The 14,999-nt window shown below is 36.9% G+C and overlaps 9 protein-coding genes across 9 annotated transcripts; 4 read left to right on the top strand and 5 right to left on the bottom strand.

The window, feature by feature from the left end:
* C9374_007171 (uncharacterized protein) lies at positions 1 to 1,364 on the bottom strand (the record flags this gene model as incomplete). Its single annotated transcript, XM_044697113.1, has 2 exons — positions 1 to 233; positions 404 to 1,364. The coding sequence occupies 2 exons, from the start codon at positions 1,362 to 1,364 to the stop codon at positions 1 to 3; spliced, it is 1,194 nt and encodes a 397-aa protein (XP_044555534.1).
* Positions 1,365 to 1,647: 283 nt separating this feature from the next.
* Positions 1,648 to 2,472, bottom strand: C9374_007170 (uncharacterized protein; the record flags this gene model as incomplete). The annotated part of the gene is made up of 1 exon (XM_044697112.1): positions 1,648 to 2,472. One exon carries the CDS (start codon positions 2,470 to 2,472, stop codon positions 1,648 to 1,650), a length of 825 nt encoding a protein of 274 aa, XP_044555533.1.
* A 365-nt stretch (positions 2,473 to 2,837) lies between these two features.
* On the bottom strand, positions 2,838 to 3,767 carry C9374_007169 (uncharacterized protein; the record flags this gene model as incomplete). The annotated part of the gene is made up of 1 exon (XM_044697110.1): positions 2,838 to 3,767. The coding sequence occupies one exon, from the start codon at positions 3,765 to 3,767 to the stop codon at positions 2,838 to 2,840; it is 930 nt and encodes a 309-aa protein (XP_044555532.1).
* Positions 3,768 to 4,173: 406 nt separating this feature from the next.
* C9374_007168 (uncharacterized protein) lies at positions 4,174 to 7,050 on the top strand (the record flags this gene model as incomplete). Its single annotated transcript, XM_044697109.1, has 1 exon — positions 4,174 to 7,050. The coding sequence occupies one exon, from the start codon at positions 4,174 to 4,176 to the stop codon at positions 7,048 to 7,050; it is 2,877 nt and encodes a 958-aa protein (XP_044555531.1).
* Positions 7,051 to 7,192: 142 nt separating this feature from the next.
* C9374_007167 (uncharacterized protein) lies at positions 7,193 to 9,547 on the top strand (the record flags this gene model as incomplete). Its single annotated transcript, XM_044697108.1, has 1 exon — positions 7,193 to 9,547. The coding sequence occupies one exon, from the start codon at positions 7,193 to 7,195 to the stop codon at positions 9,545 to 9,547; it is 2,355 nt and encodes a 784-aa protein (XP_044555530.1).
* A 305-nt stretch (positions 9,548 to 9,852) lies between these two features.
* On the top strand, positions 9,853 to 10,950 carry C9374_007166 (uncharacterized protein; the record flags this gene model as incomplete). Its single annotated transcript, XM_044697107.1, has 1 exon — positions 9,853 to 10,950. One exon carries the CDS (start codon positions 9,853 to 9,855, stop codon positions 10,948 to 10,950), a length of 1,098 nt encoding a protein of 365 aa, XP_044555529.1.
* A 249-nt stretch (positions 10,951 to 11,199) lies between these two features.
* On the bottom strand, positions 11,200 to 12,195 carry C9374_007165 (uncharacterized protein; the record flags this gene model as incomplete). The annotated part of the gene is made up of 1 exon (XM_044697106.1): positions 11,200 to 12,195. One exon carries the CDS (start codon positions 12,193 to 12,195, stop codon positions 11,200 to 11,202), a length of 996 nt encoding a protein of 331 aa, XP_044555528.1.
* A 370-nt stretch (positions 12,196 to 12,565) lies between these two features.
* C9374_007164 (uncharacterized protein) lies at positions 12,566 to 14,047 on the top strand (the record flags this gene model as incomplete). The annotated part of the gene is made up of 1 exon (XM_044697105.1): positions 12,566 to 14,047. The coding sequence occupies one exon, from the start codon at positions 12,566 to 12,568 to the stop codon at positions 14,045 to 14,047; it is 1,482 nt and encodes a 493-aa protein (XP_044555527.1).
* A 101-nt stretch (positions 14,048 to 14,148) lies between these two features.
* C9374_007163 (uncharacterized protein) lies at positions 14,149 to 14,694 on the bottom strand (the record flags this gene model as incomplete). Its single annotated transcript, XM_044697104.1, has 1 exon — positions 14,149 to 14,694. The coding sequence occupies one exon, from the start codon at positions 14,692 to 14,694 to the stop codon at positions 14,149 to 14,151; it is 546 nt and encodes a 181-aa protein (XP_044555526.1).
* Between the last annotated feature and the right edge of the window lie 305 nt (positions 14,695 to 14,999).

Below are 14,999 nucleotides of genomic sequence, written 5' to 3'. Positions count from 1 at the left end.
TTAGTTAAAATTAAAATCTTGATCGTTGTGGAATTGAAGTTGTTGTGGAGAGTCATCCTCATCACCACCTGCTTGAGAAGCACCAGCTCCTTTCTGACCATTTCGTCTATTTTGTTCCAACATTTTACGTTTATATCTCATTCTCTTGTTACCGAACCAATTGTTCACTTGCGAGAGAGATAAACCAGTTTGTTGAGAGAGAATTCTCTTTTCATCGTCACTAGGATATGGATCTATGTTTGTCATTATTAATAATATATCATTCATAGTATTATATCATTCACATAAATATGTCATTATTAAACATATATATCATTCATGCACATGTATTGATTCAATCATTCCAATAAAATCATTGAAAATATAAATTCAAAAAAATCATTGTCAACATGTTAAAACCTACCATGAAGATGTTGGAAAAACCAAACATTTAACACATCAGTGGCACTCTTTGAAAAATTCTTCTTCTTTTTTGCCAATGTCAACACTTCACCCGAGTATCGTTTTTTCAATTCCTTAACCACATCCTCAGTCTTTTTAATCTCTGCCAATGGATAATCTCCATCGTCATCTCCCAATCCATCGTCAGAACCATTCGGATGTTGATCCAATGCCAAATTAGGAGATGCATCCAATGGATCATACGAATCGAAATGACCACCAACACCAACACCACCAGAACCACCACTCATACTCGAATGGAGACCTGTTCCATTTGCTACTCCTCCAGAATGATTCATAAACATGACCACATTCGTTCCACTATACACATTTGGATGTTGAATTCTCTGTTTTGCACTATATTTCGCATTTTGTTTATCAATATGAAGTGTGTGTTGCATTTGATCAATAAAATCTTCACATAAATGATACATGGTTTGTAATTCCATTTTGTGTAATGCAGTAATGGCTGCAAGACCACAAATCGATTGATCAAATTGAGAAGGTTGTTGAGAATTCATGACCATACTTGGAATTTCACTTTCGACCACACTAGGATAATTGGTTTGGACTAGAAAATTATTACATAATTGATTGACAACGGATGATTCATCTTGTTGAATGGGAAGAAGGATTGTTGAATCACTGCTGCCACTTGTCATGTTTAATGATGGTTGTTGTTGTTGTTGTATAGCATTCATGGATGATGAATCAGAATTATTATTTCCATTATTATTATTATTATTACTCTCTCCAGTTTCCGTTAACTTTTTTTTAATATCTTCACTCGTGATGGTTGAAGGTTGAGAAGAGGCACTCTTGTAGTGACGATGACCATCAGCGACGGTTACACTGTGGGTCGCAAGGAGAGATGGAAAGAGTGGGTGATGAATAATGCTCTGAGAAGAAGCGACTTGGGACATTTTTGACGTTATTTTTTTTTGAAAACTGTTTTTGTGATGGGTGACAGGTATTAATTAGGAAAGTTGAGTGTTTGGGTTTTTTCAAACTCACCCTTAACTAGTTTGCAATCCAACACCATTATTAAGCACACTACAAACCAATAGGATGAATTTAAAATTGATTCAAAATAAGAGTGTTTTTTCAAGATACCATATCTATATACCACCTTTTTATCTTAAAGTCAAGAACTTGGAAAGTGAATTTATTAATCTTTTCTTCAAACAGAATCCCTCACCCTCTCTCTTATTCAGTTTTTTTCATCATCTTGGAAGAAGAATTTTCTTCAGGTTCATTGACTTGATCCACATTTCTTTTCAATGACGATGGTGATGATGATGAGGAATCGTCCTTATTGTATGATTTATCCATTCCACATACACGTCTAAAAAACTCCTCATTCTCTGGAAAGTATTGTTTCAACAATTCAAAACAACCCTCTCCAAATCCCTTCATTCTGAAAACATCCTTCTTTGTGTTATTGGAATCTAGCATTTGTACAAGATGAAAGAAGAATTTGTTTCTTTCAGGATCATAATCGGCATTCTTTGGTGCATGAAGCTTTTTACCTTCAGTCCATTCTTGATCGTTCGATTGAACATAAAAGAATTCTTTCATATCGAATTGATCAATGAGCCATTCGAGTGCATCAGCGATGAATTCATAATCTTTATCGTTGTTTTTAATCTTTCTGGGATGATAAAGTAATTGAAAGGCCAGTAAAGGAATATCAAAGGCATCCGTCGAATACATGACATCTTCTGCAATTTCAGTGAGATTGGTTTGAATGGCTTGATATTTGGATTCTTTACAATAAGCTTCATTGAACGAGAGAAGGGCCATCGCATCAAGAGCTGAGAAATTGGAAACATCAAATCTCACTCCATGATACACTCGTTCAAAGAATGCAGTAAAAGTTGGAACAATGGGATGAGAGTCGTGATCGAGTAGATGGCCATCTATAGCAGCTTCAAGACCTTGAAATTCGTCAATGAAACGATCGGATGATAATTCAAAGAAGGATGGCATAAAATCTTGAATCATACCCTTTTCGATGGAAAGTGGTTCCATTGATGGAAATCTTCATGAGTTGTTTGTAGTCTTCATCACGAGAGTAGTGACGAAATAGAAAAACTTCATCGATGTTGGAGCTCATTGATTTGTTTTTTTTGCAGATGATTTTCTGTGTGCTTGGTTTTCGGTGTCATTCATTTCTTGTTGTGCTCGTGCAAATTTTTCTTCCTTGCTGCAATTTTGTTTGTACGAAGAGTTGTTGAAGTGTTTGAAGTTTCCATCTGAAGAGCTTGATGCCCAGACAACAATTTTCCCTCAACTTTTAAGATAAATTATAAAGTTTTAATTCTGGTTCTGTATCATGTTAAAATCAGAACGTCATGACTCCTTTGAGAGTATGCATATTGCTAGTGTGTCAGAAATTACATTCCAATATATTCCTCCTCTTCGTCTGCGTCCACTTCCTTGTTTTGTTCTCTCAAAGTATCAATGAGGATGGCAAGAGAATGGTCGTCTCTTTCATTGACTACTCTAGGTGGTGTCTTAACGGCGACCTCACCTTCATACTTGGCAAGGACGTCTTGAATGACCTTGATAGACTTTTCCAAGGTATCCAATCCCTTTTGTTTGTCACTTGTAGTTGTAGTCATGACATAGAGCGGAGGAGCAATGAGAGTAATCTTAATTTCAATTTCATCTTCGCTGCCTACATTTTCACCCTCCATCAAGGCTTGCTTGATAGCATCAATACCCTCGTAGGAATAGCAGGTAACTTGAATATCGGCTCTCAACTTGACTGGTTGTGGCTTCAAACGATTTTGAATGATTGAAATCAAATTTTCCTTGGTTTCTTCGGTAGGGAATTCAATATCTTGGAAGACTTGGTCTGAATTTGAGATGGCCATCTTGAAAGCATCGTAGGCATGTCCAAACTTTCTAAACAATGGCCATGCGATTTTTGTGTATAAAAACTCCATGTCTTGATGGGTAGTTTCGGCCAAGTGTCTCATGATAGAGTTAACAGCTTTGCTCTTATTATAATTTTCCTCGCATTTTGGAATATCTTCAGCAGCAACTTTACTCTTACTCAAATCAATATAACCCTTCTCAGGATCAACACGCAACACAACACAAACTTCGTTTCTTCCGACACGGATTAACTGAGAAATTGAACGGATTCTCTTTCTACTCAATTCACTACTCAAGATAAGACCTTCAATATTGTTATATTCTAGTAATGTTACATAGGCACCGATATCGGTGATATGCTTGACTTTGACCATCACGAGGTCATCGACCTCTGGGTGTTGTTGTTCGTAGAATCTGCAGCTAAGTTTCTTGGTTTCACTCATTTTTTTGTTCGCAAAGATGAATTAAAATTAAATGATGAAAAGATAATTGTGAAGAATGATAACGTTGGGTTGGAGATTATGATGATAGAAATAATATTTTCTTTTTCAATTTAAAATCATGTTATTTCAGTAATCCGCCCAAAGCATTGGAAAGTTTATTTTTGAACAAGTACATTCTGTGATGCACCCGAAACAATTGGCTTGAAGCGAATTTTTTGAACATCTGAAACATGAGATCTAACAGCACGAGGTTTAACTTGCAAATATCAAAAATCTATTCGGAACTTGGTTGTTTCACTCTTCAATCAAAATCATCTTCCAGGTGAATCATCAGTGCTAACAGAGCGATAGGATTGATATCAAAAAAAATCAACAACCAGCAAGAATCACCCTCCAGATCAACACGATGAGGAGAGGCTTGACTCGATTGAGTTCAAAAATTAATCATCATCATCAACAACATGCTGCCCCAGCTGTGAGAGCACTCACGTGTGCGAATGCTTCTACATTTTCCAACTCGCAGCAACATTTACTTGTACAGATCAGTAAACATTATACGATAGCGAGATCGTTTTTTGATCTTTCGGAAGATGAGTTACGAAATGTGAGAGGAAAGGATAAGAAAACGGCACCATCATCTGTTGGAGAAAATTCATCATCATTACCGTCTTCTTCTTCTGTGTCATCTTCCAATTCAAGCACAACAACAGCTTCTTCAACCAGTACTTCAGCTGCCAAATCAACATTAAACAATCACGAGACAAAACAGACTTCATCCACTACATCATCCACCTCTCAAGGTCATCACTCTAAAGAGGAACAACAGCACACCTCCTTCAAATTACCTCCAAAACCCGCCAATCCGCTCACTGGGCAATGTCTCAATTATAAAATTCTTCACGAAGACAATTCGGAAATTCTTTTGCATGATGGAAGAAGTGACGAAGTGCATCGCATGATGGATATATTTGCAAAGCAAGAGGGCTACAATAATGTCATGCTCGTGGGAGAACACGGAGTAGGAAGAGACTCCATTGTACATGCATTTGTTCAAACCATTGAACGAGAAAGATTTCTTCCTTCCCGATTGAAAAATCTAAAAGTTGTGGAATTGAGTGTGGAAAATCTCTATGGATGTAACGCTACCAATAATGTTAGTGTGGCTTTCATGAATGCATTGGAACAACTAGGAGTTTATGATCCCTATGAATTAGAAATTCCACCTCATCCATCCAAAGCTACATTCAAGGAAAAAGCAACCTATTTATTTGGACCTCAATCGACCCACTCTAAAACCTTTGTAGAGACTGCTTTTAATGACAGGCTTAAAAATTTGAAAGATCACAAAGAAAGAACCCATAACGAGAGAAAGGTTCTCTTCATTCCTGGTCTATTCAAAATGGTCGATGACTATTCCTACAAATTTTACGATAGCATTTCTTCTGTTCTTCAACCACTCATGGAGACCAAAAAGGTTCAAGTCATTGGCTGTATGACTCCATCCGAGTTTGCCATATTCAAAAACTCACCACTCTATCCCTTTTTCCAAACCATTGAGGTGAAAGAGACCAATGTGGCTCACACGCTGAAAATTCTTGAAAAGAGAAAAACTTCTATTGAAACTACACATGGTGTCATCTTGTCGAATGAACTCATTGAGGAGGCAGTGAGACTCGCCGATCGATATTTACCAACCAAGAACAATCCTTCCAAGTGCATTAGTGTTGTCGATGAAGTTGCTTCTCTTGTTGAGCGAAGAGTTGGCTCAGTACCGCAAGCCATTTTGAATTTGGAGGCCAAAATTAAAATTCTAACCATTGAGATAGACAAGAATACAAACACACAAAAGGAGACTCTTATAAAAACTATAGAAGCGTTGAAAACGGAATTGTCTACTTGCAAAGAGAAATGGAATGAGGAATTGAACGCATTTTTGGAATACAAGAAAAACAAGCTCGATATCAATCGCCTCAAACAAGAGCTTAAACAATGCATACAACTGATTGACTCATCTGAATCCCCATACGCAAAACGAGCTGCAGCCATTATTCAGCAAGATCTTCCTGCGATCAAGAATGAAATTAACAAATTTAAAGAATCGCTGCAAAAGAATGTCTATGTGAACATTGTCGCCTCCTTAGAAGACTTGGCAACTGTTGTCTCAAGAATGGCCGGAATCAAACCCAGTGACATTTATTTTACGTCACAGTCAAATGTTTCTCTCATTAACTTGGAGAGTGAAGTCGAAAAGCATATTGTTGGTCAAAGTGAAGCCATTCGATCCATCGCTCAATCTATCCGAGTGGCAAGGTCTGGATTAAGGGAAGAAAACAAGCCACAAGGATCATATTTATTGGTGGGAAGAAGTGGAACCGGAAAGACAGCCCTCGCTAAGCAAATAGCCAAAGTTCTCTATGGTAGCGAAGACTTTGTTACAGTGATTGACATGACCAAATACAATACTCACTGGTCTGTTACGGGATTAATCGGTGTATCTCCAGGCTATATTGGCTTTGAAACTGGAGGTGAGCTCACTAATGCAGTGAAAAGAAATCCGCATCAAGTGATTGTTCTCGATGAAATTGAGAAGGCCCATCCATCTATTTGGAACATTCTTTTGCCCGTCTTTGAGGAGGGAATGTGTACAGATAACTATGGAAAAGCTGTTTCATTTAGACATACCACCATGATTTTAACATCCAATGTAGGAACAAGACGGTTGCAGGAAGAACGAGTAGATGACAAGGATCTAACAAGACAAGAAATTATTATGGAGGAGGTAAAGCACACATTTGTTCCAGAATTTTTAAATCGTTTGGATGAAGTTGTAGTATTCAATGATTTGACAATGGCTCATTTAGATGCAATTTTAACATTACAATTGCAACAATTGGAAGAACGTCTTTCAAAGAAGAAACCTATTACAATCACATTGACTCCAGAAGCAAGACAATTCATTTTATATCAGTCCTTCGATATTCAATACGGAGCTAGACCAATCAAACGAAATATTCATACTTTTATCTCGTCACCATTAGCTAAAATGATCCTTGAAGGAAAGTTAGAACAATGTTGTAATGTCTTAGTGAGTGTAGAGCAAAAGAAGAACCTTTCCTTTACCATTCAAGTCAATGAAGAAAAGGAAGAAGAATATAGATCCAAACAAAACATGACTGAATTGGATGAATTGATTGAGCTTGAATATCATTACAACAATGCTTTGAAGAGCACTTCCAATAATTCAAATACTGAAAATCAATCTTCAGATTGTCATGTTCAATAGAAACTAAATTGTACCTTAATTTATTCACATAAAATTGAAACTTTCTTAAAATTGATTCGTCTCTACTTTTAATGTCAAGTCAGAGTGTGAATGACTTGGTAAAAGAAAGAGATGCTTCAATCACATCACAGGTATGAAAAAAATGGAAGACTTTGTGATTTCCAATCTTGTTCCATTAATAGAGGAGACAAAGCTCAAAATCAATGGCTGTTGCCAAGATGATGAGCGCCATCAACAATTCAAAACTCTTGAAAATAGCATTCTCTCATTTACGAACAAATTTATTGATTTACAAATTCCGATCGTGCAATCTCTACAAAACTTGATTGAAAGTATCAACCACTCATCATCAACCCATTCAAACCACACCACAGCCACAGTAATACCATCATCTTCCATAGAACCCTCTTCAAACGTTTCTCTACAACAAGTCTCTGTTCTTGAAACATTGCATCATTGCTGTGAAATTTTAATGTTACGAGTTCGGAAAGAGGATTTTTGGCAGAACCATGATGATAATGGTAAAACTATGAGTAACACTCAAATTCAATCATGTTTGTTGAACACCATTCACATGGAAAACAATCCTAACAGTAATGAAACGTCTGAACAAACACATTTCTCGAGTCCACTTGAAATATCCAATCAAGACATTTCATCCTCTCTCATCATTATTGACACTTGTTTGTTGTATTTCATTCTTCAACTGCTCCTGAATCACACTTCTCCAAAGCAACAAACAAAGAGTACTGAAAGCTCCAAAACGAATGCCAAAACTCTCGACTCGAACATTCAACGATTGAAACAATTGCTCACTGGAAAATATTTGCAATTTGCACTCTTGACCTTTCTCAAATTTAAATTCTTGAACAAATTGAGGTCATTGGGGGAAGAACAAACGATTGAATTATTTAATATGAACGAGTTAGATTCAGAAATTGTTGAAAAGTTAACTGTTGCTACGAAATCGAACCATGACACTCAACAAGTGAAAATTTGTCTGAACAAACCAATTCATATTTGTGAATTAATATTTCAATTACTGTTAGTGATACCCATTCATTTGAAAGAGGAAGAAGACATATTCAATACCATGTTGAAATATTCTCCCACATGTCATGCTGATTTGGCTGTATGGTATTCCATTTCAAAGTTTCAGAAATATTCACATGAAAAACAAATGAGTCAAATTCAAAATTCACAGAATTCAATAACATTTCCATCAATTCTATTGAAGTTGAAGGAAAAGCTCTCTTCCTTTAATTTGCGGCATTGTATGAAGTTAGTTCGTGGAACTTTATTTGACAAACAAGATGAAATTAAGAAAGAGTTGCTATTGAGATGGATTTCTGCATGCACTATATTACACACCCTCTCCAATACACAAGGAACTGATTCAAAGCATTTTACCGAGATTTCAAAGCACTACTTTTCGAATGTCATTGAAAATGGACATGAATTGTTAAAGTACCCGAGTTCGTATCCATCACATTCTTTTCACTACCTATTTCATGGAATATTGAATGCGTTACGAAATTACATAATTGCACAAACAGGTGCTGGAAGCAAATATGCTCTAATAGATAGAGCTCAATTTTTTTCAAATATTGACAAGTATATTCTTGATAATGACAAGATGTCAAGTTGTGAAAATTTTAGAACGTATTTGGCAATATTGATGAAACTTTATTTTACTACCTCGTCATTTTCTAGTTATCAACGATTGAATGGAGCGCTTTTAAAACTACTTCAGATGGTAAATACAACCAATGATATGATAAGAATACTTACCATTACTGAATGTGAACAGAATAGAACAATAGATCAAAACAATGCATTCTTCACTGTTCGAAATTCCATCGTGTTTCAATTAGTATCCAACAGCACTGAGATCAACAAGTTGGTTTCGGACTCCATCGATGAGGCTCGACAATATGAAATTAATGGAAAGCCATGTGTCCAACGATACAAACATGTGAGTGAGAATATGATTGCAAATTCTAAACAATTATTCACTCATGTACTGAAAAGCTTTGTCACTCAATATCATTATGTGTTTCCAACAAGTTTGAGAGAAATTTTTGCAACGATCGCATGTGTGAAATTGGACTTTAAGCACACAATAACTCCACAAAGCATGGCTACATTGATTTGCGATCATTCTTTTGCGTTATTTTATGTGTTTGAAGGTTATAGAATTATGTGTTCCAGTGTGACCTATAAGTACTTGTCACAATTAACAGATTACTGTATCGCATATATGCAACACGATGATATGAGTTTTATTGAACAATCTAAGGATGAACACGGTTTGTTGAAACCCATTCCTACATTTTCGTCGTTTGTGAGGGAATTATGTTACCTTAATTCAATATTTGTAAATACCTATGGCAAACATTTTCATGAGCGGAAAAGCTTAATATGTGGCGTGATGGAACGGATTGTGAAAGAAGGAGGTAGTCCGTATTTTGATGTAGAAGTGATCACTGTTTGTTGAAGATGTCATGAAGACTAAAAGAATTTTATTTTTTCTAATTTAATATTTTCCTTTCTGTGTTGTTTCTTCTGTTGAATTTGTTTGTCAATTTCTCTCCACAAGCATAATTCCTGGGCCAAAGAGTAAAAAGTAGCTCCCATGCCGGGAATCGAACCCGGACCTCCTGGGTGAAAGCCAGGTATCCTAACCATTGGACTACACGGGATTTACATTATAGAAAAATGAGGTTCTCGTTAATTTATAAAACTGGCAACCTTTTCTGTGGTACCTGCAGGTCTTTCGGGGTCAAAGTCAACCTCAAGAAAATGTTTGTACAGCGGCCTCGAAACACTGCCGCCAACAATAGCGACCACAAACAAGAGGAGCATCCTTCCTCCAATGTTGAACAAGCCACAATAACGCTCAGAGAATTATCAAAAATTGAAAAAACTCTCGCCCTGCATAACGATGAAGCCATTGTTATGCAATTTGCGATTTACTCGGACGGAGAGAAGTTTCAACAACGATTTCTTTCCGTTCGGGAACGATTAAATCTGTTTTATTCGGATCTCGATGATGATAAATCCAATCAATCCTTGCATGATGTTTTTACCAAATACAAATCCAGTTATTCGTTTTATGAATATGAAGGAGAAATTATTGATTTATTGAAAAAGAGATTTGGAATTTCCTATCGTAATGAAAATCATACACAGAAAATAATCAAATTGAACAAATTTATTAAAAAACACATGACAAGATTATCTGGAAAGGAATTGAGAAAATCACTGGCGAGAATTGATGAACATATGGTCATTGAAAAGGATGATTCAAAAAATCAGAAACGGTTGGAAGTTACCTTTTCGAATTGCAAAATCATTTTGGATGCTGTCGATGAATGTCTCTTTAATATCTTACAATTAAGCCAAACTTTGAAATATATTCAATGTGTGCTGTTGGAAATTGCACAGGAAATTTATCAAAAATTGAATATTGCGTATAGAACCAATGTCATGCCATGGATGATTTTCCAGGCAATCATTGCCAGGTTGTATTGCCTTACCATGGAAAATATGAACTTGATCAATTATGTGTACAATGAGATGAGCGCTTGGAGTGAATGTCTTCCAACCAGAGAGCAAATTGCAACCTATCTCATGAAAGAAGTGAGCATTATATTTGTCAGTGCCAACAATCGAACGCACGATTTTGCATCGCCGTTTCCAAAGAGTATTGAAGATTATTCCACCATGAACGAAAATAGGTTCACTGATTTGAAACAATACTTGCTTGGAGAATACATGTCACAAGAAAATCAACAACTCATGTTCACCATGCTGGCTGAAGAGAAGATTAAGGAAAAGTTAGATTCAGTCTCGCAAAAAACATCAGCCCCAAACGCCAAGCCAAAGAAGAGAAAGTGAAAAGGCAATTTCAATCGTTAATGAATTTTTCATTTGACCACATTTTAGGAAATAAGCAAAGCTTTTGTTGAGTGGTTGGTGCACAACAAATTTACAGAATATTTTTTGGATTTATTAAATAATATGGAAGGTTACTAGAGTCCCGAAGTGACCGTCAGCGCTACACCAAAGATATGGTCCTTCGTTTAACCACATAAACTTATTTAAGGCATCCTCAAATAGACTGTTTTTTTGTCGTCTGAGAGTCATTTAGAAGAGACCACCAAATGCGTCAGCATCATCTTCAGATTCAGTTTCGTCCTTCTTCTTATCCTCAACTGTAGTAGTGGTGGTAGTAGCAGTAGCAGCTGGCAAAGCAGAGGCAAACTTGCTTGGATCAGCAAGGAATTCCTTAACCTTTTCAGCTTGCTTGAATGAGAATTCGGTACCAGCAGCAATAGCCAACAAGTTCTTGAAAACGTTGGCAACAGAGTGAGGAATAGAAGCTTCGTTTGGAATATCCAAAGCCAAACCGATAGAAGCAACATTGTTGGCAGCATCTCTGACCTTCTCTTCCAAAACAGCATCAGTCAAGCTGAGAACAGATGGTGAGTAAATTGCACCATTGTCATAAATGTTAACCATGACCAAACCATATTCGAAAGGCTTAATGTTCATCATTTGCAACAAAGCAGCCTCAGAGTTACCGACCTTGTCTCCAGGCTTCAAGAGGGTGTGTTCCTTGATAATTTCGACAGTACCCTTGGTAATCTTGGTGTTAATGTTCAAAGCTTGGAAGAAAGAGGTCTTTGTTGGTTCCAAACCAGTGTTCACTGCTGGAATAATGACAGTGACTGGTGAGATGGCACCTTGCTTGGCTGGGGCACCGACCTTGTAGGACATGATAATGTCCTTGACTTCATTCAAATCACCATTGGTAAAGACCAAACCAACGTTACCCTTGAGGAGAGGTGGGATCTTGACGAGATCTTGAGCCTTGCTGGCCAAAGACTTGTACTTTCCTTCAGAGTCGGACATCAAGACCTTGATAGCCTTCTTCATGAGGGTGTTCTTACCCATGAGCAATTCACCCTTTCCTCTCAAACCGGTTCTGATATCAGCCATTTGTCTGGATCTCACATTGTTTGCTTCGACAAAGATAATCTTGGAGTACTTGTCAAGCATGTTGATGAAGGTTTCAATGTATTGTTCCTTCAACTTTTGCTTTTCATCCTTTGATAATTGTTTTCTTCCTTTTCCTGCCATGGTGTGTGGGTGTGGAGAGTCTCTAGTTTTTTTTTCGAAAAAAAAACTTTTCAAGTCAACCGACTTTTATTTTTTACAATGCTCTGGCCGTTCAACAAAGTTGTTCACGGATCAATTTGAAGATCAAAGTTTCAACTCTACAACCGATGAAGTACCCGTATCAATATACAAAGCATCCAAGTCCTCTTTTTCAGTAAAAATCCTTTTTAATTGTCAATGCTCCAACCAGAATTGCAGTAACAGCACTCTCAAGTACCTTAATGTACCCTTCCTCCTTCAACTTTTAATGAAATCAGATCAAGTCCTCATACGCCCATCTCTGATGTTCATGTAGTGAAAAGCACGTTTACTAACCTTAATTTAAAAAAAAATGTATTTCAGCGAAATTAGTCATGCCGTTGATCAAGATGCCGAGTTCAAAGAATTCTTCATGCCTGGTCGGATATGCTTGGTTGGAGAACATAGTGATTGGGCTGCCATTTCCGAGTATAACAAGTCGTTGCAACAACATCAGCGCTCCTTGTGGTCGCAATCATGCTGCACTGATAAAGTTGATACTGATCTCTCTTCATCATGTCCGTATTATGGTCTTGCTTTAATTTGTCCTACAGATCAAGGAATTCATATACGAGTGAGAGAGGATTTTATAACCACTACTCGTGAGGATCAATTAGAGTATGAAACAGAAAAGTCGAATTCCATTCCGAAATTACAATTATTACGTGAATTGAATTTTACTTTTGAAACAGAAAATACCACTCTCGTAAAATCAAATCGACTAGTTTTTACATTGAGAGATTTGTATGAAATGCCATTGAGCGAATTATTGAAACAGGATAATTTCTTTTCACATGTATCGGATGTAAAATTTTATTCTTACATGATTGGAATATTGAAAGAGATTTTTTCTGATTCACAAGTGGTGGAGAAAATTGCAATTTCTAAGAAGAGTTTATATTGTCACAATTATAAAACCACACTACCAATGGGAAAGGGTGTGAGTTCGAGTGCTGCAATTTGCGTTTTGATCGCTCGAATTTTCAATCAATGCTACAACCTAAATTGGAGTGTTGAAAAAGAAATTGAAATAGCCTTCTTGGGTGAGAGGTCAATTGGAAGTGAATGTGGAAAGCTCGATCACGCTTGTGCTTATGGAGATGTGGCTCTCTGCCTATCCATTCGATTTAATTCGGATTCATCTATGTGCATTGAGAAAATGATTCCTCGTGAAAAGAATTCTCTTCACATTTTGAGTGAAAATCAACAACAAACCATATATGAGCATGTCTGTTCAAGTACTACTACCAATAGTTTAACGAATACTACATGCAGTGACAATCTAACCCATAACCATGATGAGACACAAAACGACAATTTTTCAGATCGCAAAATTTACATGCTTCTCATTGATCTCAATGCCTCCAAAGACACGGTGAAAATTTTAAAAGATCTCAACAAAGCTTTTTCTCCAAGTGACGCCACTATCATAGATGCTCAACTTGTCAACAATGCTAGAGAATATCTTCTCGTAGAAAACGTGAAAATATGCCAACAAGCACTGGATTTTGTTGAACAACACAATGCACACGAATTGGGAAAGTTATTTAGCACAGCTCAGAATTTGTTTGACCGAAATTTGTCTCCGCTATGTCCCAGCGAGTTGACTGCCCCAATACTTCACTCGATATTGCACGATGTCACTCTGCAAGAATTAACCTATGGTGGAAAAGGAGTGGGTAGTGGAGGTGACGGCTCATGTTTGGTGTGCTGTAAAGGTAGTAAGGAGCGAGACTTGTTGCGCAAGTATTTGGAAAATACTAAGGGAATGTCATGTCTTGATTTGACACTGTGAAATGTTTTTACTGTGAAAGTGTCACTTAATTTTGAAAAAATCTGTAAACAATTATTCTGTTTCGGGAGGGAGTAGAATGAGTCGAAAAACAAAAGTCGAAATTAAAATTGGCATCTGCCACATCCTCCAGGAGGGCAAGGTGAAGATGGTGATTGAGAAAAACTGTCTTCAGATCCACCTTTCATATAAGCAGTGTCTTTTTTTTGTAATTTTTCTGGATCTACATATCTGACATCTACCCATTCCCCATCAATTTTTACATATTTTACAATACCATCGTTGTGAGAGTGTGATGTAGAGGGAGTGCCTTGTTTGGAGGTTGGTGTCTTTGGTGTAATCATTGTCAAAAATTGAAGAGCTTCCTCTGCTTTTTTAATCCAATTAGATGATGACGACACCTCTGTGGTATCTTTAAATTCTTTTTTAATTTGCTGCAATATTTGTTTTCGTTTTGCTTGGTTCGGAATGAATGATGCTTTTTTAATCAATTTTCGATACCATTCCATGACCATCACTGCATTGGAAGAAGAGGAATAGGTCGAGTAGTAACACTTGTTTGTGATGGCAGCACATGCTGTCAATTTGCTGAATTCCAGAGAGGAATGTCTTCCGAAGACGATCAATCGTGCGACTTTACCGCTTATCATTTTTTCAATTTTTTTTAAAAAAAATAAAAACCACAATTCGTGTGTTTTCGCTTCCTCCTTACTTTCACTCAACGTATTCAAGTGCACTCAAAAGTATCACGTTTTACGGTTTCGCTCCTTATGAATGCTATCTTGTACCGTGTTGTACTTGGCGTAGCTCGGCAGTGATTCCCGGATTGATTCGGTTCGATAAATTAAGTCGGCTGGACGACACTCACTCGTTGTTACAGTCTAACCCATTTATCGGTCATTTCCAATTTCAAACAACAAGAAGAATATTTTGCTTTTGATCGCAGAAAGGTTAA

The sequence above is a fragment of the Naegleria lovaniensis genome, assembly GCF_003324165.1.
Source record: "Naegleria lovaniensis strain ATCC 30569 chromosome Unknown tig002, whole genome shotgun sequence".
Lineage (NCBI taxonomy): Eukaryota > Heterolobosea > Eutetramitea > Acrasida > Naegleriidae > Naegleria > Naegleria lovaniensis.
The sequence above is the reverse complement of the archived record's forward strand: the minus strand, read 5'-3'. Positions and strand labels throughout refer to the sequence as shown.